Source organism: Nothobranchius furzeri, chromosome 9 (assembly GCF_043380555.1).
Source record: "Nothobranchius furzeri strain GRZ-AD chromosome 9, NfurGRZ-RIMD1, whole genome shotgun sequence".
In the NCBI taxonomy this organism is placed as follows: Eukaryota; Metazoa; Chordata; class Actinopteri; order Cyprinodontiformes; family Nothobranchiidae; genus Nothobranchius; species Nothobranchius furzeri.
In genome coordinates, this window is record NC_091749.1 from 52,858,494 (window position 1) to 52,885,626 (window position 27,133).

The following is a 27,133-nucleotide window of genomic DNA, read 5'->3' on the forward strand; positions in this document are numbered from 1 at the left end:
AAACATTTTAGAGCAAAGGCACGTTTGATGGGTACAATGAGAGGAACTAGGCAGCTTCGGCTTGCTTTTAGCCCCCCCTAGTGTCCGTTTGTAGAACATAAAGCTAAACGTATCGCCTTGCTGCGCGTTCATCTTTTTAACACCTTATTCTAACAGCTGAAACGTCTCCCCAGCCTTCCTTAGTGTCTACAGGAGTGATTCATTGCTAAATAAACAAATCAGCGGTGTTCATGATCTAAAACATGCAAGAAACGTGCTGGAACCAGACTGCAGCACCAGCTATGTCAGCTCAAAGTCCCAATAGAGAGGCCGCCAGTCTTGAGGGGCTGGGTGGCCTTTCATTAACCCTGCAAATGGTTATGTTAGCACGTACTGGCTTAAGACATTATTTAAAAATATGAAAAAAGTTGCAAAGCATGCCTTTAACAGATTTGTCCTTCAAGCAGAGGTTTATTTCCTACTAATGCATTTCTGCACTACATGTTTCTAACTTTTCTGTGAGACAAACACTACCTCACAGCATGAGGGAGCATGGAACAAGCAGCTTAAAGAAGCTTAAAGTTTCTTGTTTGAACAAAACAAACTAGAACATTCTGCTTTGCCTTGAGCTTGCTTAGAGATTTTGGGTACAGGATACAGCATCAATGCCAAAGCTAGCGTTTGCTCTTAGCCCTGATCCACGTGCTTGTGCCAATGCCTAATCTGGAGACAGTTCATGCGTTTGGATTTAAAAATAAATACAATAAAATGTAACTTGCTCCCAGTTAATACAAATGGCACAAGAATAAATCCACAAAGCTGGAAAAACTGATGTTGATGTTACACTTGTTCTGTGTTTGAGTTCGCCTTCTCTCTCTGTGCCCGGTAATGTTTTCCAGGTACCCCAGCTTCATCCCACAGGCCCAAAAATGGATGTTAGGTCAACTGGTGACTCGAAATAGACTGTAGTTGTGAAAGCTTGTTTGTTTTGTTGGCCTTGTGATAAACTGCCAACCTCTCCATGGTGCATCATGCATCCTTTCAGATTTGGCAGTGTTTACAATATTCTCTGTTAAATTGACCTGGCCTATAAATAATGTGTGCAGTGCTGCAAAATGACTCAACTCATGTGGGAGTTTATGGTCTTGGATGTCTGAATAGCCTGAGGATGGAAACTATTCGATCTTTCAGTTTTGGCCATGTCTGAACAGCCTATTATTAGATTGTTAAATGTTTATTATAATGTTTGGGGCTCTCATCCTCCCCAAGTGAACATCCAACATGGTGGAGGGATGTGTTTGGGTTTGCTTCAACTCGCTGCACGCTGCCAAGTGACTGTCTGCTGCAGTAATGCCTTTCAGAGGATGGCTAGCTGGTGTTGTTGGACAAGATCCTGAACTACACATTGCATTTGCAACACACCTTTGATCAAATGAGCCATAAGGAGTGTTATTACACAAAATAATGTTTCTTGTTAGAACAATCTCAGCTAAAGCTTGGTTCACAAGGCGGGGTTTTTAAAATGCCAGCTGATAAAAGAAGCTGAGGTCAACAGTCACAAAAAATACTTTGAGTGGAGGATCCATCCACATTGTAGCAGTCAAAGTCTCATGACGGAATCAAAAAGTAAAATATCTGTTCCATAAGTCCAGACACAAAAAAGAAATAGCCATCTAATGGCTTGTACTCCTTTATAACAGGATTAAATGTGTTTATATTTAAAAAAAAAATCCCATCTCACCCTCCGCGGGTGGTCTCATCTTTTGAAGCTCAGTCTATCAGCGCAGTATCTTAGTTGTTCCCAGAACGGGTGAAGATTCTTGTTTTGCTTTAGTCGTATGCTAGCTGTGTAGCTACACATAGCTACGTGCTGTGAGGACAGCTGAAGAGTTTGATGCATAATATGTGTATGGTATGTGAAGGTTCTGTCATAAAAAATGTAAAAACTGATACAGATATTTTCTGATATTAAATCTTAATGTCAATATTAGCCGATAGTAGAGCGATACTATTCGTAGTAGTTACAGAACCAGTCATACAAGTTGTTATGTTTAACAGCTTTTACTCGTTTTTTACTTGTCTGAGAAAAACCTCCCTCAACCGTCTACAGGTGGTTCAGAATGCCTGTGCTCGGCTTTTAACCAAATCGTCAAAGCACATCCACATCACCCCGCTTCTCCTCCAGCTTCACTGGCTGCCAGTCAACTTCAGGGTTCATTTCAAGATCCTGGTTCTGGTCTATAGGGCCTTACATGGACAAGTACCATCTTACATTGGTGATCTTCTTAGTCCCTACACCCCCAGCAGGTCCCTGAGGTCCAGTGATCAAAGCCTACTGGTTGTGCAGCGCACCAGGCTAAAGACCAAAGGTGACAGATCATTTGCTGCTGTGGCCCCCAGACTCTGGACCTCTCTCCCCCTGAGCCTGAGATCAGTGGACTCAGTGGTCTTCTTTAAAAAACAGCTGAAGACTCACTTGTTCAAGCTGGCTTTGGTGTGACCTTCATCACCCTCACCTTATTCTGCTCTTTCTACCTATTTCCCCATTTCCCGGGATCCACTGATTTCCATCTTTCTTTTCCAATTTATCTCTCTACCTTTCCTTACATTTTTGAATGTTTTAATATTTTTGTCATTTTAAACATGTTTTTAAATCAATATTTAAATTTTTTTTTATTATTTAAATTTTTAGTTTTTTGTGAAGCACCTCATGATTTTTATCTTGAGAGGAGCTATAGAAAAGGTCATTTTCATTCTTTCTAAAGACGCACTACAGAGCAGAGGTTGACAGGCAATAGCGTCAGATTTTGTCATGATTAGTTTTTCTTTTTTTTTGTAAATAGATTCAACAATCAAATTCTGGCACACGAAGGTGTTTCTTTTAATTTTTGTAAACCTAAATTTATTCTTTATGGTATGCAATATCTGTAGAATGTGGACCAATGAACCAGAGTGAAAGTACTTCAGCTGACTGAACTTTAAAACATTTTGGGTAATGTTTGTTGTTTTATTTACTTTTTCCAATGTAAATATGGCTAATTATTTTCCAAGATTATTACCTATGAGAAAGTCTTCATCTTCATAAACCAGCTCTGCGTTATCCACAACAGGAGGTATAGGGCATCTCTTTAGACGGTAAGCTGGAATCACAAAAGAAGAAATGTGTCACTTTTGAATGGGCATTTATGGACGAATGAATGTTCATGAATTTACCATGGAAGTTGAGGATAAACAACCCTCCAGTTGAGAAGTCCGAGTGAAAGCGAATCAGAACCATTGGGCTGGTGCTGTAGGCCGATTCTAAAGCCGTATTCCCACTGAAGACTCCCAGCTGAGGGCTAGACGTATCTGCACCATCCCTGATAAAAGGGAAGTTAGAAAACTAATGAAGCTCAAATTCTAAAGAAACTAGAATGTAAATAACCAGTAAACATCTTTAGGTGCAGCATTTCTCACAGTGATGCCTTGTGGAAGAACACAGTGGCAGCATTATCAAAAGTAGGCTAGAAAGAATTAATGAGCAAAAAACTTGACACATTAAAAAATAGTGTGGCTTAAGTTTAGTCAGTAGAAATCAAATATCTTGATAATAAGTAAAAAGGGAGATAAGAATGAATGCAGAACAGCTGTGGTTACAATGCTTATTTACTTCTGCTTTGTTAAAATACTAGAAAAGACACTATTAAGAGAGTATGACCTGTTTCTGTTGAGGAACTCATAACTCTGCATTCTCTATTCATATTTATTCATTTGCACACAAATATATATATATATATATATATATATATATAGATAGATAGATAGATAGATAGATAGATAGATAGATAGATAGATAGATAGATAGATAGATAGATGGATAGATGGATAGATGGATGATAGATAGATAGATAGATAGATAGATAGATAGATAGATAGATAGATAGATAGATAGATAGATGATAGATAGATAGATAGATAGATAGATAGATAGATAGATAGATAGATAGATAGATAGATAGATAGATAGATAGATAGATAGATAGATAGATAGATAGATAGATAGATAGATAGATAGATAGATGGAGGATAGATAGATAGATAGATGGATGATAGATAGATAGATAGATAGATAGATAGATAGATAGATAGATAGATAGATAGATAGATAGATAGATGATAGATAGATAGATAGATAGATAGATAGATAGATAGATAGATAGATAGATAGATAGATAGATAGATAGATAGATAGATAGATAGATAGATATTCCCATTTATCATATTAATTATAACTGCTTTTGATAACAGTGACAGGGTGTAATTAGACATTTAACTCTAAGGAGAAAATATGCCACACACTGGATTTAACCACTGGCTAGTGTCAGCCTGCAGCTGTTTGCAGAAACACATAAAGCAGTCAAAGTACAAATCCCATCAAAGTCACTAAACATTAAAGGTGTGGAACACTGGTTTAATCAATACTTTTGCAGTGAGTTCTAGTAGGAATGAACGTCTTGTAAGTCATACTCTGGGGGGAAAAAAGCCCCGGTGCACCATTTCAGGAACTAGACATGAGCCACATCAGAGTTGAGACTCAGACAGCAAGTTTTGGACTCTCATTTCCTGATATTTGGACATCTCATCTGATTAGACAACAGGAATGCGGTTCTGCCACTAACTCCATTTGCTTTGCAACGCTGATGTTTTATCTTCATAAATAACACAAGCCTAAAAGAGTTCTGCTGTGTGGTGGAGTTGGTAATGCTAATGGTTAGCTTCTACTAGCCAAGATGTTCTCTGCTGTTTCCTGGGCACTAAGCCAACAACAGCCTTCCCCGTCATGAGTCAAGATAGGTGATTGGGTGAAGGTTAAGTGAGAGTGTGACGCAGATCTGTCAGGATTTTCTAATCCTAGAGTTTCACCATCTATTTTACCGCTGGCACTGTTGAGATGTCATTTATCTTAAATGTGGGTTAAATTAGTCAGCCTCAGTTTATACCCAGAATTGAAATGTCTGTTCCAGTGAAGCTCTGCCCACACCTGCTCCAACAAAACACACCTACAAGAGTGACTTAGGCAAGGATGCTGTTGTATAGCCTTGGTAGTGCCTGCTGTTTGTCTCATCTTGCCATGTGCTGACACAGTTTGACTCCCAGTATCAGCAGTCATCTAGCTAGCTGAAGCAGATTTAGTGTTTTTATATTTTAGCTTTATTGATTTTTCTCTGCAAAACGTTTTGTGTCTCTAAAGATCGTTGAATTTGGTCCTTTCCATGCAGCATTTTAGTTGCACATGGACTCACACTGGCTAAATAAACAGACATTAAAAAAACATAGTAGTTCTTATATTTTAAACAGTTTACCAATAAAGGGTTGAAAATATCATACTGACAAGTGTACAGTAAAAAAAAATTCAAATGTTCTAAGATCCTGCAGCGACCAGGAGTTGATCCTGCACAAAACAACATCCCAGTTTGGCACACTAACCATCGGACGATCAAGTCTACCACAAAACAGCAGTTGCCTAAGAGATTTAACCTGAGCTGGCTATTACGTGCATCTTTATAGAGAGGCGATATGGTTTTTGCAGCGGCGTTTTGTTCCTAATGCAGAAGTAATTTGTCAGAATATCCAGGTTTCAGAACCGAGACCAGACCAGGTCCAGGGCGAGGAGAAATGCCTGATGATGCAAGTGTGCTACTTTCTCCTGGGTGCAGGAAAAATCTTTACAAGGACCAAATTGAAGCTGAGGCAGGAAAATGCATGAATGCAGCCAAAAATGAGTTTCACATGAGGAAAAGACAATATCACATGGTAAAAAACTCCAAAAAGTGGATTTTCTATGATATGCATAAATATGCATTTGAGATAAAAATATAGATTAAACCATTAGATGCAGCATAAACATTTGATTCAATTTTAGATCAGTTATTTTTAATAAGGCTTTGACGTTTCTTCTAAAAAATCTCTTACCAAAAATAAATAAATAAATAAATAAAATAATTGCCTATTTAAACCAATTCCAAACTCACCTTTATGTTATTTTTCACAGAGTCCACAGATTCAACTGTCTCATATGATTTCAAATAACAGCAATTTACATTTAAACTTCAGTTAAGCCAAAAAAAACAAACCAAAACACAAATCCAACTAAATGCTGACTGATGTCTGTGCCGGTTTGTGCCTGCCAAATGAGGGCAAAGAACTGGTATCAGTGTGAATGGTTATCAATTGCTTGATACGGCTTATTTTTGCCAGATGGATTTAATGAGAGGGGAGAAGCTAAAAAAAAGCAGCCAGTGTTAATAAACTAGCACAGATGGTAAATCCATGTGCTAGTTAAGTGAAGGGGTAGAAGAAATTATTCAGTCTATTATTGTTTTTTGAAATACGTTTCAAACAGGTTCGTTAAACAAAGCTCACGGATAAAAAGCCCAACTTTGCTCATCAATTATTGAATGTTGCTGAAAGGTTAGCATTTCCTCATGTTCATAAATGACCAGTTTTAGGTTTTTAATGAGCATGCCATTGGATTAAACAAGAGGTTTAAAAATTAATTCACGAGAGAGCCTGGGATCTCTTACCTCCTCAATAATTCAAGGTCCTCTGAAGGTGTTGGAGCTCATTTAAAGTGCTGAGATTGTGATATCTGGGTAATTTTCATCGACAGTCAAATGGAATGGTGTAGCTTTGTTTTTAACCTATGGAAATGTACACAACTGCTAAACAAAGTCTTCTTATTTCTTTTACATCAATTAGCACTACGAGGACTTTTATTGATTTTGACCTTTATCTCAACAAATCTCCCAGTTCTTACATAAATGTGATCAATAAATGACTAACCAACAAAAAAACAAATAAAGAAAAATGAAACATTAAAATGTGCCAAATGTAGGAGTGGCATGACAACAGGGGTGCAGCAAAGCTATCATGGGGACTCAAGCAGGAAGACAACCAGTCCTGCGCAGACAACGAAGCATGCGGACACATGGTGTTGTTTGGTGTCAGCGGATAAGATTCCCCATCAGTCAGGTAAGAGGGCGGTCGTTGTTGAGGAGCATGCAAGGAATTGTGGAGCCAGTCTTTGGTTAAGTGGACAGAACGGAGGAGAAGGGCCCCGTCAGGAAGTGTGACACCGCCAACCACAGACGTACATATATACGTAGACGCCCGGTGGACTGGCGCTGCATACTGGAGCAACCGTTGTGGTCGGTCGCCATTTTGGAGGGGTCTCCATTTGCCCCCTGTGCATTTCCACTGGGTAAGGGGTTTACCCAGATAAATAACTGATTTCATCAAGCTTGTTTACAAAATCAGACACAAGGTATGGCATGATAATTCAAATATAAATATAATTAAACTAAATAAATAAAAATATAAAATCCTTTTAGGTAGGCTTGAAAAGTCACTAGCAATCCCATGTGATCTGTTTTTAGATTCAGATTCAATGAAAAAATAAATAAATACTACGCCGGCTGTTGTGACCGTAGATTGCATAAAAACAAGCACAGTTGCTCACTCTGCATTAACTTTGAAGAACAAGGGGACCCATTCAGTATGGTGTTTCACACTCCAGCACCCAATGGGGCTTATTCATGTCCATGCCACCTAACTGTGATGTCAGAAGAAGAAGAAGAAGAAGAAGCTGCTATATTTTATTAGATCTTAATAAGAAACGGGGGTCAAGGGGGTTTACCTACAGATAATGTGAAGAAAAATAAAATAAAATAAAATACAAATAAGGTAATCCTGCAGCTGAAGAAGCTGGCATGGACAAAAACAGCAGCATGAAAAGAAGCTAGTGAGGAAGAAGAGGAAGGCCACACCAAATCCAGATACGAATCTCAAGTTCAGAGTGGAACAGATTGGGACTCAGCTTAGCCATGTTCCTGAGATGGAAGAAGGAAGAGCGAACAAGAGAACTGACACCAGAATCCAGGGTGAGAGAGCTGAAGATGGACTACTACTGAACAGAGGCTTATTAATAGATGGATGATGGCTATTAGGATCACCTCTAATGTTTTTCTTTTTCAGCCTAAAAAGTGCACAGACAAATTGATTATTGCATTTAACATCAATAGTGAAGATAACGAAATACAGCCTTTGGTTGAGTGAGTGTTCTGCATTAGACACCTCTCTGCAGTGGGACTCTGATCTATCATCTAATGTTAGCAGTGGTACGTTGCTATCGGGCAAAGAGCCAAACTCAACTGGTGGAAGACCACAGGGATAGTTTGGCTAGATTCCCTGACATCTGGATGCAGCTGCTGTCACACAAACCCTGAAGGCCGACAAGACAGATACAAGCAGACACACATCATCCTGATGCACGACATAATAAAGCACGTCCAAATAGAATCTTCTGCATGACTCCATTGAGAAATCTTTACAGGAAACAGGCTGATGAAGAAAGGAAGCAGTGTGAGGTTGCATTTAAGAACATGCGGCATAAAATGATCAGGAAAATTGAAGTGTAGACTCCTCGTCAGTTCAGATGTCACTGATGAATGGGTGCATCGTAAACCATAAGAAAATTGTCTGAATGCAAATGTCTTCTCATACCAGTTCCTCAGTATTTTAGCTGATAAAACATGATTTGCATAAATATTGCATGATCTTTTTTTTATTTAAAATTATTTCTAATCAATATTTGGTTTATTTTTGGTCCTTGTTTGTCATATTTTTTGATTAAATGCTTGAAAGTGTTTTGTAGGAATTCTACTGTGAAATAATCACAAAACAGTCTAATGTCTCAATCATAATGGAAGGAAGGTTACAATGAAACAGATTTCATTTTCAGCCGGCTGAGGGGTTGTGAGTTGTTCTATGAAAAAACTAAAGCAAAAGGTGGTTACTGTTTACAATCTATGAGTTTGTGAGGTTGCCGAGTCTGCAGCGAGGTAACGCTGCAGCACCGGCATTTGTAATTCAACACGGGCAGGCAAAAAGGTCCCTGATTTTTTTCCCCCCTGGTTGTTTAAATAACTGAAGTCACTAAACAGGAGCGACCCAGAAGTTCTTGTTCCCCTAAGAAGCCACAGCATTTTTCAGTTTTACTTTAATATTGGGTGAGGTAGGATATAAGCTAACATTGAGATAACAATGCTAACAGTGAATTAGAAGCTAATAATCAGCTCTAAACAGATCTTAGGCTACTTTTTCAGTTACGAAAATCTCCATACAACAGTGAAATGTGTATGTGAATAAAGAGTTAATCACTTCCTCTATTGCTGGAGACAAACTACCGTAATAAGTGTAGTCAGTTCTCCCTACCATAAAGTAGTCAAGAATGCTAACATCAGATATGGCAATTAATCTACTTATCAACTTGCTGTGTATGACTCATCTTTGCTTGTCACCTAAAACCTTCTGGTGCTGATTCTTAACTGGTAACCGCCATTAAACTCACAGAACGGGAGTGAAAAAGTTTTATATTTGCTTAAAAATGAACTGAACTATCAGAGACACACACACACACACACACACAGATATATATATATATATATATATATATATATATATATATATATATATATATATATATATATATATATATATATATATATATATATATATATACAGAAATGAACGATTGCTGTTTCTCTGCCAGCCAGATTTGTTTACATGGAAATAATATGGTAGCAGCGGACCTTTGGATCAGCCATTCTAAATCTGTCGGAGCCCCTGGAAGGAAGATGGTACCCCACTGAGTGTACAAAAAGGCTCTCCTCGCTCCAGTGTCAGCCCCCAGTCACTTCCAAATATATTCATGAAATACAGCAAGACTGAGCCATCATGCATGGACTCATGTCACATTACCAAGTCCTTTTGGTTCCTCACAATATATAAGGATGCAATTTTATAATTTTACTCCTGATGTAATGTACAAAATAAACACACCAATCACCAGAATCAATTTGCAACAGCAAAACAAGTCCATACAGAGCCTCTCCGTGGCTAAATTGAAGGTTTTTCTAGTTGGCCAGATTGAAAACTAGAAGCCACTGACTGTGAATGCATTGCTTTTCTGGTGCCTGCAGCTGCTCTCTTGAACCTGAAAATTAAAACCAAACTCCAAATGCATCTGTTAGAAAGCAAAGTCACAGCAAACCTCAACAAGACTTAGAACCTACTTGATCCTAATTTCCTTCCTGATAAATGCACTGCTCATTATAACTTTTGATAGGGCTGCAAGATGCATTCCTGCTTTGTGGAAAATTTCTCTCGGACTGACCCGGACTTGTGAGATCCAGCTGAGCCCTTTTTAGATTTGCGAACCCCGCTCTGCCAGTCCTTTCATTACATTCCCTCACTCCCCACTGACTCTCATCATTACTTCCAGAGTTCCCAAATCCTCTCTGGGCCTGCATTCGGCCATGGTACTGACTTAGATTGAATTGGTCAGTGTTCCCATTGTAAATGCATTACTCTCACACACTCCCTGTATTACACTCTAACCTCCACACTGAATCCCATTACAATGGCTGAAGAGGCCATGTACTCTTAGAACAGAGCATATGTGGGTGTGTGTGTGTGTCACTGGTTTAAAGAGGTGTGTATAAGCACACACGCTCATTTAAGTTTATGTTTCTCTGTATAATAAATTGTGTGATCCAGTGTCAGCAGAGAGCAAGGCAGTACATAAACCTACCTATAGTACGTGTTAAAGCCGTCTGCTCATTTCTGTGTGTAGTTGTGTGTAAGCATCATGACTGAGTGTAACTGTATGCAGGCCTACCAGACAGCGATGTAATCTGTGACGGGCTCTGTCTGCAGTAGAGTAAAGTTGATGTAAACCCCGTGTCCATGGGGGACGGTGATGAACCAGCTGCAGTCTTGAGAGTTTGGGTATTCATTTGGGTACTGAGGTGAATAGATGGTCCCGTTTTCAGCCGTAACATTATATCCACAAGGAGCTGCAAAAAGCAGAGATATGAGACTGTCAATTTGAATTTTTTTCTTCAATCTCCTGTAAAATGACGACCTGGGAAAACCCAAGAGAGAAGCGTGACTGTGGAACTTGAGAAGGTGAAGAATACGATTATTGTCAAATTTGTTTGATCATGCATAAACAGAACCAAACAACAGCCTTGGTGGCCAGAAGCAGACTGTAGAATCACTTGGGTCTATGTGAGAGTTAATAACCACAATGGGTTGGGGAAAAAAAATGTACACAAACAGGTACATACTAGTTTTTGTGTGATACAGAAATATGGATCCTTAAATACTTTTGGCATAGTAAAGCAGCAGTCCGGAGTTTTCCCCCTATTCATGAATTCTTTCAGATTTTGAAGAAACCCACAAAGGTGACAGTGTTACCCTGTACAGTGATATAATGTAGGCAATACATCAAATTGTTGCTAATTAAAATAATTTTCTAAATAAAAGACAATTGCAGTGATGCTATTTCATATTTATGTAAATTATGTCAATATATGTGAACTATAGGCTTATTTACTCGGCATTGTTTGCGAAGTGCAGCGGCGTGTTTTCCATGGCTTTAATCCTGGCAGTGGAGAGGAACAACATCATGTAGGACATCAAACAGTGATTTAAAACTGAATTTCCATCTTTTGGGTTTAATGGCAGATGGCATAAACAGTCCGTGGACTTTGAAGTCTCGGGGGACTTTATGATCTCGCGAGTCCAGTGAGAAGCACAGCAGAGAAGCCGCTCCACGACTGAGATTCTGCCAGTGTGTACCGGTGCACAGTGACGCTCACCAGTAAACCGTTCCATGGCGCTGATGCTGCCAGTGTGAAGTAGGAGTTAGACATTCACTTACATACAATCACAGAATGTACATGAACCATTGCGGAAATACCTTGCTTGATGCAGAGCTGGCAACATTTATTATGGAAAGGTAAGTCATTAAAGCATATTTTTATAGTAAACAGCAGAACAGGAGAATAAGATGTGTGAAACTATGAGTTTAGCTCTAGAGGTGCACGAGAAGCATTGTGTTCAGCCCTAATCACAGAAGTAGGGAGAGGGGCTTAAAGTGCGATACATTATTTCGCCTCTAGATGGTGTCCTTCAAAAAAAAAACTCCAGATTTCTGCTTTACATCCAAAAATTAGGTATGACAATGCTATGAGTTGTACCTACCCTCACAGCGGGGAAATGGGTGATTCCACTTCCGATTTGTTCCATGTAGACATGTCAGCACAGTGTGTCCGACCAACACGTAACCAGCGTAGCATTGAAAAGTTACTGACTGGCCAGCACTGTATTCACTTCTGATTATGTCACCATTGGGAAAAGGAGCAGGGTCTTGGCAGTTTTGCAGCTGATAAGCTAACAGCAATGAGATAAGAGAAATGACAAAGTGGGAAAAAGAGACGATTTTAAAAATCAGAATGCAAGCAATGTTCTACAGCAATAAAGTGTGTCCTTTAGTTAAACCATCCAACATCCCCCTTTCTTTTGTAACATCCTGCTGGACACTTAGGTCTGTTCCTCTTAGTTTATTTTTTTGTGCTTTTGTTGCTGCCAGTTAAAAGAACTGAGCTTTAGCCTCTTGGTTTATATTGTGCTCGTGTTCCCATTATAAGTGCTCGTCTTCGGTACTTGACATAACGTTACGTTATCGGCCATATTACCTTTACCTGCCATTTTTTATAGCAAAGTTTTATGCTAGTTTATTATATTTTATTCTACTTTATTCTACTTTATTCTATTTTTAATTATATTATTCATGTCATATGTAGCACGTTAGTACCGAAGCAAGTTCCTAGTTTGTGAATCGTTTGTTCACTAACAATGGCAATAAACCTTTTCTGATTCTGATTCTGATTCTGATTGTCTTAATGTTATACTATATAGAAGTAGAGGTTGCTGGGATGTGTTAGTTTTATTGCTGTTAGGATTTCCAGCCCATGATTTTGTGTTATTTTCTAATGTTTTAATAAACCATTTTTCTTTACACAAGTTCCTTCTTGCATTCCTGTTTTCCCCTCCCTGAAGAAGAGGGTAAAACGTAACAGCCAGCATTTGCTCAAGGAAATGTCAGCCCAACAGGTCTATTAAGGGCACATCTCACTTGGGACGAGAGTCATGGTGAGTCAAACCTCTCCATTTAATGCCTCTTTCACAGTGAAACAAGGTGCCTGAACCTGGGAGCTTTGCTAGTAAAGACAACATAAAAAAAACAGTAACAGCATTTGAAAGGAGCCCAGCACAAGGTCAATACAAACCGAGTCTGCAGCAGCCACAGAGCATAGGTGAATCACTGAAAATATATGTTGGTACTGGCAGCATCTAAGGAGCTGATTTTGACATGTTTAAGGTTCAGAATGCGTGAAGAAACACTTGTAGGTCTGCAAACTATGAGTAAGACTTCTTAAGACCAGTGGGATCCTGTGGGATGTGCAGAACCTGATTTCTTATTTATTCCTTTAGCTAAATAGATGTTATGCAGATAAAACTGAAGTGGAAGAGAGCTGATTTAAAATATCAGTGGATACCAGAAGGTACAGAAATAAAAGGAACCGAGAGAGAAAGTTGAGATGTATGTAGGCCAGAAGTGCTCACAGTAGCAGATAAACCAACAGTTGTGAAACTACAGCCAAGAGTTTGGCTCCAACTAATTTGAGGAAGAAGCTTCAACATTTCTGTGCAGAAAGGCATACTTAGAGGCTCTGCAGTGTCAGAGTGCCAAAGCCTGAAACTAGAGTCAGAACTCACTTAAGCTTATATGAGCCGCGCTTGGCGACAAATGTTGGTTTGTGAGTACTTTTCTCAGTGTATTAACAGTAATATTTTGGCGTGAGCACTTATCCCAGCTCAGGTCATATGGGTGTGTGCACAGCTACCTCAGTTTTCTGAGCAGCAAATCTGCTAGCCTTATACACAAAACTGAAATTGCATGTGCTGCAGAGCAGTGCAGGGATGAAAGTATACACCCAGGCTGGAGGTGGAATCATGAGCCTCGGTGTGCACCGCATCCTCCTGCCAAGAAACTCTTATGTGGTTCATTGCAGTTAGCTGCCACTGGGTGTCTAATAATCTAAAGGAAGCGTGTTGGCACCTCCGAAATGCAGAAAAGTGAGAGGAGGGTCACAGGTGGTGCCGTGTTCAGCAATTTGCCATTAAAAAACAAATAAAATAGAAACATTAGGCTGTATAAATGTGGGTTATTTTTTTTGTGCAAGTAAGGAAGCCTTGTTCTACTTATGCTGGCATAGAGACCCACAGCACATATTTTGTGTCTTTGAAGTGAAACACTTTGGGGGGGAAGTAAAGCCTCCTGGACAAGATGTCATTCTCTCACATGGGCTTACTGGCAATCCATCTATTTTAATGATGAGAGAAAAAGCCATAAGGTTTTCTAAAGTCTTTAATGTGACTAATTCATGGTTCAAAGCTCAAAGCCTCACAGCAATGTGTTTTTTTTTTCATCTCATAATTCACTGTTGGAGTTGATAGGGCTTTGTAAGTTAGCCACAAGGTAGGAGATGTTAATTTAGTCTGAGCCTCTGAGGAGAGACCAGCTCCTAATCATTTGGGTGACTACAGTGTCCCCTCAACCCAGAAAAACACAGGCTTACATTGAAATTTAAGCGGTTATTGAAAGCTTTTTAGAGCAATTAAATGAGAAGCCAAAATAATAAATACAAGATCAGATAAACGCGTACCTTGATAGGTCAGTTTGAAGCCTGGCCTGTTCTCTGAGTGGTCGCTGTAGAAGTGGATGATTGTCAGGTGGGTGGTGCTCATCAAGGCAGGTGGAATCTGTGAGCCACTAAACTGACCAATGAGAGCAGAGCTGTGCTGTGGCCCAGCCCTGACCTCTAGAAAGTCATGGTTATCCTCTGAAGAGAAGTTCTGGAATTGAATATGAGCTCCTAGAATACAAACAGTAAAGATGAATCATTTCTGTGTTCATGCAACACAAACACCACACCCACTGTGAAGGTATGAAACCAATTAAATAATCAAACATGTTATTAGATTTTGGGATTTTCATTTAATATTTTGTTTATTACATTTGCATAACTTACATCAATGAGCAGACCATGAGGAAACAGTTTTTATAGAGCACATTGTAAAAGAGTGTTAATTAAGGAAACTGCCAAGTCTTTGGAATGATACAGAACATGTCTAAATTTAATAATTTCTCATTATGAGACTTTAAAGCAGACACTGTGTGTCAGCTAAGATATGGGGAGTTTGCTGCAGATGAAAAAAAATACTATAAAAAGTCATTTTTTCCCAAAATATGCACTTGGAGTCATGACTCTTATTTAGAAATTCTGCTGTATCCCATAATAAAATGTTTACCATATCCAGCTGGCAGGGTGATTTGCCAGGTGCAGTCCAGGTTGCCAGGGTAGTTGCCAGGGAAACCTGGACTAAGGATGACACCGCTCATCTCAGACAGAATTCCTCCACATCGGGCTGAAAAATTCACAGAAGTTTTTTTTTAAATAACAAAAAAATCACTTAACCTTTGGACAGATTTTATTATGAATGACTAACAATTTACTAACAACTAAAGATAGATTTTAGCCTATAGTTCATATCCGAGTTTAACAAAAAACTGGAATATTTATTTCTAAATCTAAAGATCAATGGGACTGAGGCCTCTCAATACTGCTGTTAATGTTGGGAAGATTTGGCTAAGGTGCAAATGCTGATGCTGTTTACAGCCAGAGGACATTTTAAGATGTCTGGTGCATCACAGGGAAAAAAAGAACCAAATGACATTTTTTTTAGAAATAAAATAACCTTTCCATTGGCCCATTCTAAAGCTTTGATCAAAAGACAAAGTTTTTAAGTCTTTGATTTAACTAAACATTTCAGTCACGCTCCCGATAAACGAGAAGCTGAAAATATGAACGTTACCGATGCATAGAGGCGGTGGGTAGTTCCAGCGACGCACAGTCCCAGGCATGCAGGAGATGTGGGAGTGACCCTGGAAAAAATCAAATAGCATCTTAAATGTTTGAAATAAAAACACAGTTAGGGATCTTTTCATCTTTTCACCATTACTGCACAGTTGAATTCTCTTTTGAATAGCAAATAATAAGCAGATATTGGAAATTATTATTTTTTGCATCTTAACAGACAAAATATGTTGGGTATGCATAGGTTATTTATATATATATATATATATATATATATATATATATATATATCCATCCAACTTCTGAACCTGCTTTGCCCACGCAGGGTCGCGGGGGGGGGGGGGGGGGGGGGGGGGGGGGGCTATCTCCAGCAGTCAACGGGCAAGTAGGCGGGGTACACCCTGGACAGAGAGCCAATCCATCGCAGGGCATATATATATATATATATATATATAAAGAACTAAGTAAGTATGACACCCTGTGGTCAGATTCGGGTACTGCAGCCCATTTTCAAAAACAAAACTAACGAGTTTCTCTCTACTGTTCTGTGCGTTCCATGGCTGTTGCCAGCTACGGATCAGAGTCAGAAGATTTAAGATGACGAGTGAAGACGAGTCAAGCAGTAAGTTGATAAATAGATATCCAGATGTTGGTGATTGAAAAAGTAGCTTGAGAATTTTTTAGCACTCACTATATACTCCTAATTCAACGTTAGCATTTTTAGCTAAACGTTAGCCTCTATAGTCTTCTTTACCAGATATTACAGGAAAGCAAAAAGATGCCTTAGGGGTACAAGTAATAACTTCAGGGTCGCTCCTGTTAATGGCTCATGATCTTTTCGAAATGCTGCTGCATTTTGCCAGCCAGTATTGAATTATAAATGCATTGTGGGCTTAGAGATACGTAAAAAAAGACTTCATCCTTATTGAGCTTTTTTAAAAGGAGAAAAACTGACAACCACCTAATTGGCGGAGAAGGGGATCTGTTGAAACGTAACCTTACTTCCAACATGGTTGGGACATTAGTCTCTTTTGTGAGTATTTCACTGTAAATGTCTTACATATTGTACCTTTAATTTGTTTGTTTGATCTCTTTAAAGAAACTAGCTTGAAATTGATAAATATAATTTCAAATGTTAACAAAATGGTAATCATTATCATTATTATTACCTGCAAAGCATACCCATCTTCACAGCTGAAGGCCACCACCTCATTGACCATATATCTGTCACCTGCTTTAATGCCATTGGCTGGGATCATTGGTTCTGGACAAGTGGTTAGGCCAACCGCTGCAAGAGTAGGAGAAACATCATTTAGAAAGTTGTAGAACATACAAATAGATGAAAGTAAAAACAATATTAATTCATTTTTGTACCATAACTTGTTAACTTTATTTCCCTTTATCCTTAGCTAGTAGTAATAACTATTGGATTATCAATTATTCAACTCAACTTAGACTTGCATTTGTAATCTTCAATAAAATATTTTCTTTTCAAAGAGTGTCTATGATATTAGAAACAAATTTAACTATTCTGTTTTCTCAAGTTAAGAAAAATAAAAACATGCATTTTCTTTCCAAAATGTAACAATTTTCTCTAGATTTTAAATGAATTTATTGCAACATTTGTCCACAGAACATATGTAATTTCATATCACTTCATAATCATCATTTATGTCACAAAGGTAAGCGGTATCTCCAAGTGGATTGACACTTTTGAAACCATTACTGAGAAAATGCTGGACTCTGTTATCAAGATAAATAAATCATTTTATTGACATTAACTCACAAGTTATGTTTTCATATTTGGAGCTAACAACTGCTCTTAAGTTTGAAAAATAAAGAGTTTGAAAAAAAAGAGAAACCATGAAAGTATTTGAAGATGACAGTGACTTTGCATATTCCCAACACAGTAAAGGTTAAACACACTCTTAATAAGTTCTGACTGAAGCAGACCCTTTATCAAATAATATCAGTGTGTGTGTGTGTGTGTGTGTGTGTGTGTGTGTGTGTGTGTGTGTGTGTGTGTGTGTGTGTGTGTGTGTGTGTGTGTGTGTGTGTGGAAACATCCGCAGGAGACTGCCCAAGAGCAGTTGCCATGGCAACACATTGGTGGAAGAAGGAAAGAGAGTGAAGGAAGAGAAAACAGAGGAGTGTGTGTGTGTGTGTATGTGTGTGTATGTGTGTGTGTGTATGTGTGTGCGTGGTCATGTTGGTTCATTATCTACTCTCCTACCAGCAAAGCGCTGTGATCCCACTGTGCTCGTGCACACAAACGGGCCATGGCTCACACATCCAGGTGGCCTACAGTACCTGAACGTGTGTGCACGCATGAGTGACTTTAACATGAGTGTGTGTTTGCTGAGGGACAACGAGGGGGTCTTTATTTTTTCAGATGGAGAGCTGTATGAGGCTTTACACGCACAAACACATGAAGAGTATTATTAGGCAGAGCATCAGCGAGCTGTCATGACAACTGATCAATGAAACAATTCTGTTTGGCTGGTTGTCTTTCTCTCTCTGTGTGCTAACACATGGCTTGTTTCTTCCCTGACTATTAGAGAGCAGTTATCCTCTGTAAACTGCAGACAGTTCCACAAAGCAGCCCGGTAGGGCCACTAGACTACAACTAGACATTGTCAGCGTTAAAGCCTAACTGACTGGATTTACTGCACTTCTGTTTCAGCTCATGTGAAGACAGCCAGGAGAGAGAGGGAGAGACGTAGCACTTTAGAAAAAAGCCCCTTTAGTCAGCTTAAAGCAATGAGAGCATCATTGGCAGATTCATTCACAGGTTTTTCCAATCTGTAGAGGGGATTTTTTTTCAGCCCAAGATAGAGAACAAAGATCTATACGAACCAGGCTTTTAAAGAGGGGTTTCCTTCTAATTAACACCATTATATATTTGATCAGTCCTATATGTTAAGGTTACTGTACTTAAACTTTTACTTAAGAAACCTTTTCTTCACCCACAAGTCTACACACTTTGACATATTTTTGTCCTCTAAAAAAGTAAACAAAAGCAACCGATAGTCACAAGTGTGACCAATTCCCAAAACAATTATCTTTTTATAGTTGACATATCATGATTTAAAATATATATAACAATCCTATGGTCTATAAAAAACATTTTTATGAAGTGCTTTGCACAAATTCACTCTCAATAAGTGACCTCAACAGTTTTAATCTTGGTATTTTCAGAATGAGCAATTTTAGTGCTTTGTCACTTTAAGAAAACAAGCTGCCACTGGCCACGTCCACTCATCTCTCGTTCAGGCTGCTACAACCTGAGAAACTCTGATATCCAGGAGGGGCTGTGAGTAGAGCTGCAGCTCCTCCAGCCTGGAGAGGTGAGAGGTGGTTCTAGGTAAATGTGTTTTGAATTTTATTTTAGACACAACGAGGTTGTAGAGCCCCACTTGGCAGCACAATAATTCAAAAAGTGAGTTTTCTGTGAGACAAAGAAAGATGAAATTCAAACCATCTCTTCCACTGATCATAATGGGCAATGTGAGATCACTGGCAAACAAGATGGATGAACGTCAAGCCCTTTCAAGGACTCAGCCAGAGGATCGGTAGTGCAGTGTTATGTGTTTCACTGAGATCTGGCTGCAGGACCATATCCCGGATTCCAGCGACTCTCTGCCAGGATTCCTGACTCTACGAGCAGACAGAGATCTGAAGAGGAGCGGAAAAAGGAAAGGAGGTGGAGTGGCAGTGCTTGTCAACAACAGATGGTGCCATCCAGGTCATGTTTCAGTGAAATGTCATCTCTGCAGCCCAGATGTTGAACTCTTGGCAATAAGTTGTCACCCATATTATTTGCCAAGAGAGTTCACCAGTGTTGTCTTGGCAACCGTTTATATTCCATCTTCAACCATTGCTGAAAGTGCATGTGATGCCATCAGTTCCGTTGTCGCTATGCTACAAACCCAGCACCCCAGTGCATTTGTGGCTATATCTGGTGATTTAATCATGCCTCGCTCTCTGCTACACTTCCAACAGTTCAACAGTTTGTCAGCTTCTTCACCAGAGAAAACAAGACATTGGATTTGTGTTATGCAAATGTAAATAATGCATACATGTCCAAAACAAGACCTCCTCTGGGACAATCAGATCACAATCCTGCTTTCCTCTGCTCAGAATACAAACCACTTGTTCAGAGGCAACCTGTGACAAGAATAACTGTGAGAATATAGTCACAGGAAGCTGAAGAAGCCCTGCAGGGTTGTTTTGAGACCACAGACTGGATGACTCTCTGCCCAGGATATGAAGAGGACATCAATGCCATGACTGAATGTGTCACTGACTATATAAACTTCTGTGTGGACAACATCATACCCACCAGAACAGTGAGATGCTTCGCTAATAACAAACCCTGGATCACCAGTGAACTGAATAATCTGCTAAATGAGAAAAAAAGAGCCTTCAAGGAGGGAGAGAGGGAATTATTGAGGAGTATACAGAAGCAACTGAAGATCAAGATCAGACAGCAAGGAGGCATACAGGAAGAAGCTGGAGAACAAACTACAGAGGAACAATATCAGAGATCTCTGGTCAGGGATGAAGAAGATCACAGACTTCAAGCAGAGGAAGGATTGCACAGATGGCAGCCTGGACACAGCCAATGAACTGAACAAGTTCTTCGATAGGTTCGGTTCAGGAACAAACCCAGCATCCTCCTTGCCTGTCCCCAGCCGATCAGACATCCCATTCTCCTCTGATCCAAAATTTTCCTGTCACACGCCAGCTCTTTTGTCCTCTACCACAGTCATGGACTCTTCTGGTTCTATAAATCTGTCTTCAACCAAGTCAGGAGATGCTGCTGCCCCATTTACCTCCCCCTCCCACCTATCTGTCTCTAGAAGTCAGGTGAAGAGGCAGCTGGAGAGACTGAATAGGAACAAAGCTGCAGGTCCAGATGGTGTCAGCCCCAGAGTTCTGAAGGCATGTGCAGAGCAGCTCTGTGGGATTCTGCAGAACCTCTTCAACCTCAGCCTGGCCCAGGAGAAGGTTCCAGGCATGTGGAAGACATCCTGACTTGTTCCAGTTCCAAAGAAAACTCGCCCATCAGTCAATGATGACTACAGACCAGTTGCCCTCAAATCCCACATCATGAAGGTCCAGAAGAGACTTCTGTTGGTCCACCTGAATAAACAAACTAGGACATATCAGGACCCGCTGCAGTTTGCTTTTCGCCATGGAGTTAGAGTTGAAGATGCCATCACCCAGCTGCTTCAACCAACCCACTGTCATCTGGACCAAGCAGGCAGCACTGTGAGAGTCATGTTCTTTGATTTCTCCAGTGGATTTAACACAATTCAGCCTGATGTACTTTGCCAGAAACTCCAGAAGACACAGGTGGGGGCCTCAACTATCGCCTGGATTAAAGACTACCTGACAAACAGACCACAGGGGCTGAAGAACTGCACATCAAACCAGGCTATCAGTAACATTGGAGCACCACAGGGGACTGTACTCTCACCATTCCTTTTCACCCTGTACACCTCAGACTTCCAGTACAAATCAGAGACCTGTCATCTACAGAAATACTCAGATGACTCTTCAGTTGTCGGGTGTATCAGAGATGGACAGGAAGCTGAGTACAGAGAGCTAGTGGAGCACTTTGTGGCAAGGTGTGGAAACATTCATCTGACCATGAACATGAACAAAACAAAGGAGATGATTTTAGACTTCAGAAGAAACAGGGTGGAGTTAAACATTGTTTCCATCATGGGAGAAGAAGGGTGGCTGAGGAACACAAATACCTTGGAGTTCACCTGGACAACAGACTGGACTGGAGAAAGAACAGCGAAGCCATTTACAAGAAGGGACACAGCAGACTGCACTTCTTGAGGACGCTTAGGTCCTTCAGTGTCTGTAGCAAGATGCTGCACATCTTTTACAAGTCTGTTGTTGAGAGTGTAATCTCTTCAGCCATCGTCTGTTGGGGTAGTAGCATCAGAAACAGGGACCTGAAAAGGCTCAACAGCCTAATAAAAAAGGCTAGTTGTGTTCTGGGGACAACTGTGGAACCACTGGAGGAGATAATGCAAAGACGGATTCTCCAGAGAATCACGAAAATTATGGACAACCCTGAGCATTCTCTTCACAAGACTGTCCGACAACGGAAGAGTGTCTTCAGTAAGAGGCTTCTTCAGTTTCACTGCAACACTGACCGCTACTGGAGATCCTTCCTGCCAACAGCCATTGTAATATACAATAACTCTTTGATGACTTGATTATTATAATTATTATTATTCTGAGCTACTACAGGAATCAATTTCCTTCTGGGATTAATAAAGTATTTTTGAATTTGAATTGAATTGAATTTGAATTGAATTTGAATCATAGTCGAGATCTGATTTACTAACAATGCAAATTTTCTTTTAATTATGTGCCATTTCATAATTTCTTATGATTGTAATGAACAAAAAATTATAATATTTAGACCGAAAAACAGGAATAGACCATTCCTTTTCTTACACTGAACAAAAATATAAATGCAACACTTGTTTTAGCTCCCATTTTTCATGAACTGAACTCAAACATCTGAAACTTTTCCTACATAAACAATACACCCACGACTCTCAAATAATGTTCTGAAATCTGTCTACATGTGTGTTAGTGAGCACTTTTCCTTTACCAAGAAAATCCATCCCACCTCACAGGTGTGGCATATCAGGAGGCTGATTAGACAGCATGGATAATGTACAGGTGTGCCTTAGACTGCCCACAATAAAAGACCACCCTGACATGTGCAGTTTGATGAAACAGCACAATGCCACAGATGTTGCAACCTCTGAGGTAGCGTGTAATTAGCATGCTGACTGCAGGAATGTCCACCAGAGCTGTTTCCTGTGACACGAATGTTCATTTCCCTACTATAAGCCATCTCCAAAGGTGTTTCAGAGAAATTGGCAGTATCCAACCGGCCTCACTTATATTTTGTTCAGTGTGTGCCACTTTATAATTTTTTTGTTGTTGTTGTTTTGTTTTTTGGGTGTGTTTCACCTGGAGATGCCTTTTGATGTTACTAACAATTAAAAAAAACATTTAAAAAATTATATGAAAAACAGTTTTGTTTGTAGTTAGATCTGCGGTTGAATTCAGTGTTACTGGAGTGAAACAAAAAATTAAATATTCAGGTTTTTTTTTCCCGCTCACACATCTTCAAATGCCAACTGGTGATATGAAAACACCAACATATGTCTTTAATCAAACTTTCATCAGGGATGCATTAAAAATAAAACAGGAATGATATCTTTAACCAGAAACAACTTTTGATACTGAAGTCTGCAAAAGGGCAAAGGACCTCTTTTGTTTTATTTCCAGTTTGAGTTTAAATTTATTAATTTATTTATTTAAACATGTTTAAACATAGCCGTATTTTCATTGTTGTACTTTAACGGTCTGCAGCTTGCAGCTCTGGGGCCACATGAGGGTCGTTGATGCCTTCGCAGTGGCTCTTTTAGGTTTGACTCCAAAAACATGGAAGCAACACAAAATAAAAAGCAAGTTTTAACCATTTTTCTCTCCAGTTCTAAGGTTTCTAAACACACACACACACACACACACACACACACACACACACACACACACACACACACACACACACACACACACACACACACACACACACACAGCAGCAGCATTTAAAAAGATATCTTATATAGAAATAAAGTTAATTTACGTACAAAAATCACAGAATTACATGAAACTGTAGAGAAGTGTATTCTACAAAAATACAGCAGTGTTCTAATAGTTAGAAATAGATATAAAGGCCTGCTTTTGATGAAAAAATTAATTATAGTTACGGTATCTGTTTTTGTCAGTGAAATCCAGTAAGCCTTAACTAAATATCCAACAAACCAAACCAACCAATTTATTTTATTCATTCTAATAAATGATTAGAATGCTATTTTGTGCTTTTTTTATATCTCAAAGCAGGGTATTTAAACAAGGTCTTTAAACACAGAACATACTTGCACAGACTTAGAGAAGGTTGAGTGTAGTTTTATAGAAAAATGTCATCTTTTCAAGTTAATGTCAAAATAATGATAAAAATCAATAATTACCACAACCACATAAGTTCATAATACTTTGTATTCATATTTTTCCGTCCTTTCTTTTAATGTAACGACACAAAGCATTAACCATTATTCTATAAATTAAAACATTTGCAAATGTTTCTATGAACCATAATTCGAGCATAGCTATTAAATCTACAAAATGGTGCAAAAAGTAGCTGCGTAAAATTAAGAAAAAACAACTCAAGTGTAGCTCTGCTAAAAAAAAAACAGAATAGCCACGTTGAAAAGCTCTGAATAACTGCGTTCAAAAGTGCACTGAAGCAGAAACACAGATAAAAATATAAACTGTCTTCCTGGATGCAATCCTCGTGATGTTATGTCAGCGCGCACGACGCTGACGAAAATACAGACATTGGAAGCACAAACGTGTGCACCCGCCTCAAAATGTGCACACAAAGAAAACACTCGTTCATACGAACTAAAACTCTCACACGTCCTCACGAAAGGGGACGTGTTCATTGATCTAGAAATGATCTTAAGATAAAACAAGTGCAAAGTACTGAAAAGCACAGCCATGCCCTGACTGGTGTGTGAATGCATGACGTTAATATCCGGGTCTATACCTCTACTTGTCTGCATGTTTGTTTGTGTGTGCATCCTTAATTTTTTGTTGGATTCCTGTACAAAGCTGAGACACACACACACACACACGGTTGTAGTTGTGTCCCTCTAGGTGAGCGGTCAGTGTGTGTGCTGCATGCGTGTGTGCTCTCGGGCAGTATCAGTTCAGGTCACTGACTCTTTGTTATTTTGATGTTGAAGTTTTGGCAGCGATGGTGTGTGTTTGTGTGCATTTCTGGTTAGAAGGGACACAATATTACATCCTTTGTTATTTTACATCAGCGAGTAGTTTTCCTGTGAAGCAAATTCATGCAACAAACCAACATTCTCTCCAGCTCGTACTTTTGTATTCCAGGTGAAATCCTGCTGCCACTACGCTGATGTCGCTCTGGAAGTGCAAAAGCAGCTGATTGGACGTTGAGTTCAGAAGAGCGGGAGCTGTTGTCCCTGGAAAACACACATGCACATGAAAGGTTGTGTTATTTCTCAAAAAACAGATGAAAGCTAGCTCTATTCTTGCTCATTTAGTGTTTGTGTGTTCTTTTGATATTCAAAAAATATGATAAAAATGTTGCTTTATAAACTATTACAGCTGATAAAAAATCTATATTTTAGTTAATTAAATATGCTGTAAAAAAGGATGTAAACAGAAATGAAGTGACCATGCACACCACAAAATGATCCCAGTTTGGATTATTTTGGTAACCTGTCACAACGTGCCGGTGAGTGAGACGGAGGTGAGGATCCAAGTGCAGGGGAAGAAACAGGCAGGGAGGTAGACAGGAACATTTAAAACACTGATTTAACGGAGGACACACAGGACAATGAAACAATGAACCAACCAGACAAAATGGACTAACAGGGTTTAAATACAGGAGGAGCTGGGACCTTAGGTGATTGGGAGACGAGAGGCAGGTGGGAGCAATTAACATGGACACAGGACTGAACAAAATGGGGAGACAAGACAGGGTGTGACAGTACCCCCCCTCAAAGGGCAGATTCCAGACGCCCACAGGAACATAAAGCAGGGCTGGAGGAGGGGGACCCGGAGGGAGGGCCGAGACGGACCGAGGGACCGACGGAGAGGAGGAAGAGACCAGTAGAGTCCGGGGGCCAGCGCCTGGGGCAGAGGAGGCGGCGACGGACTCTTGGGGGCCTGCGTCTGTGGCAGAGGAGGAGGCGACGACGGGCTCTTGGGGGCCTGCGTCTGTGGCAGAGGAGGAGGCGACGACGGGCACTTGGGGGCCTCTGTCTGTGGCAGAGGAGGAGGCGACGACAGGCTCTTGGTGGCCTGCGTCTCTGGCAGAGGAGGAGGCAACGACGGGCTCTTGGGGGCCCGCGCCTGGTGAGGGCAAGACTGGTGGTGACCGGAGGCAGAGACACCGGAGGACACGTCTTTGACTTCTGGACTGGAGGCGGCGGCGACGACCTCAGGGATGGAGGCGGCATCGTCGGCCCCTGGGCTGGAGGTGGTGTCGTCGGCCCCTGGGCTGGAGGTGACGTCATCGGCCTCTGGGCTGGAGGCGGCATCGTCGGCCTCTGGGCTGGAGGCGTCGGCGTCGACCACTGGGCTTGAGGCGGCGGCGTCGACCACTGGACTGGAGACGGCATCGACCACGGGACTGGAGACGGGGTCGACCACTGAACTGGAGACGGCGGCATCGACCACTGGACTGGAGACGGCGTCGACCACGGGACTGGAGAAGGCGTCGACCACGGGACTGGAGACGGCGTCAACCACAGGACTGGAGACGGCGTTGACCACTGGACTGGAGATGGCATCGACCAATGGACTGGAGACGGCGTCGACCACTGGACTGGAGGGGACGTCGACCTCTGGACACGAGGGAATGTCAACCTCTGGACACGAGGGAACGCCGACCTCTGGACACGAGGGAGCGCCGACCTCTGGACACGAGGGAGCGTCAACGTCTGGACACGAGGGAGCATCGACGTCTGGACACAAGGGAGCATCGACCTCTGGACACGAAGGAGCGTTGACCGCTGGATACGAAGGAGCGTCGACCTCTGGACACGAAGGAGCATTGACGTCTAGATACGAAGGAGCGTCGACCTCTGGACTGGAAAGAGCGTCGGCCTCTGGACTGGAAAGGGCGTCGACCACAGGACTGGAAGGGGTGTCGACCTCCATCTACTTCTGGTCCGGAGGCGTCGACTTCTGGTCCGGGGGCGTCGATTTCTGGTCCTTCGACTTCTGGACCGTCGACGTCTGGTCCGGGGGCGTCGACTTCTGGTCCGGGAGCGTTGGCTTCTGGACCGTCGACTTCTGGTCCGGAGACGTCGACTTCTGGTCCAGGGGCGTCGGCTTCTGGACCGTCGATTTCTGGACCGTCGACTTCTGGTCCGGGGGCGTCGACTTCTGGGCCGGGGGCGTTGACTTCTGTTCCGGGGGCGTCGGCTTCTGGACCGTCGGCTTCTGGACTGTCGATTTCTGGACCATCGACTTCTGGTCCGGGGGCGTCGACTTCTGGTCCGGTGGCGTCGGCTTCTGGACGTTGGCTTCTTGACCGCCAGCTTCTGGAGTGGAGGAGGAGTTGCTACAGACGGGACCGCTTGGACAGGCTGGACTGGATGCGGTGCAACCTCCGGGACCACCGCTGGAACTGGATGTGGTGCGACCTCCGGGTCTAACGCTGGGACAGGAGCTGACTGAAC

At 41.0% G+C, this 27,133-nt stretch overlaps 1 protein-coding gene across 2 annotated transcripts in view; it reads right to left on the bottom strand.

Annotated features, from left to right (window-relative positions):
- The window catches only part of LOC107381856 (CUB and sushi domain-containing protein 1), a 668,617-nt gene that overhangs the window by 68,297 nt on the left and 573,187 nt on the right, over positions 1-27,133 (bottom strand). For both annotated transcript variants that reach the window (XM_015953775.3, XM_015953774.3), the window contains exons 39-47: positions 24,800-24,904; positions 16,976-17,094; positions 15,805-15,874; positions 15,241-15,357; positions 14,595-14,804; positions 12,067-12,255; positions 10,697-10,874; positions 3,193-3,338; positions 3,039-3,119 (exon numbers count right to left, since the gene is read on the bottom strand). In XM_015953775.3, coding sequence (XP_015809261.3) covers positions 3,039-3,119; positions 3,193-3,338; positions 10,697-10,874; positions 12,067-12,255; positions 14,595-14,804; positions 15,241-15,357; positions 15,805-15,874; positions 16,976-17,094; positions 24,800-24,904 — 1,215 coding nt within the window. The remainder of the gene's footprint in view (positions 1-3,038; positions 3,120-3,192; positions 3,339-10,696; positions 10,875-12,066; positions 12,256-14,594; positions 14,805-15,240; positions 15,358-15,804; positions 15,875-16,975; positions 17,095-24,799; positions 24,905-27,133) is intronic.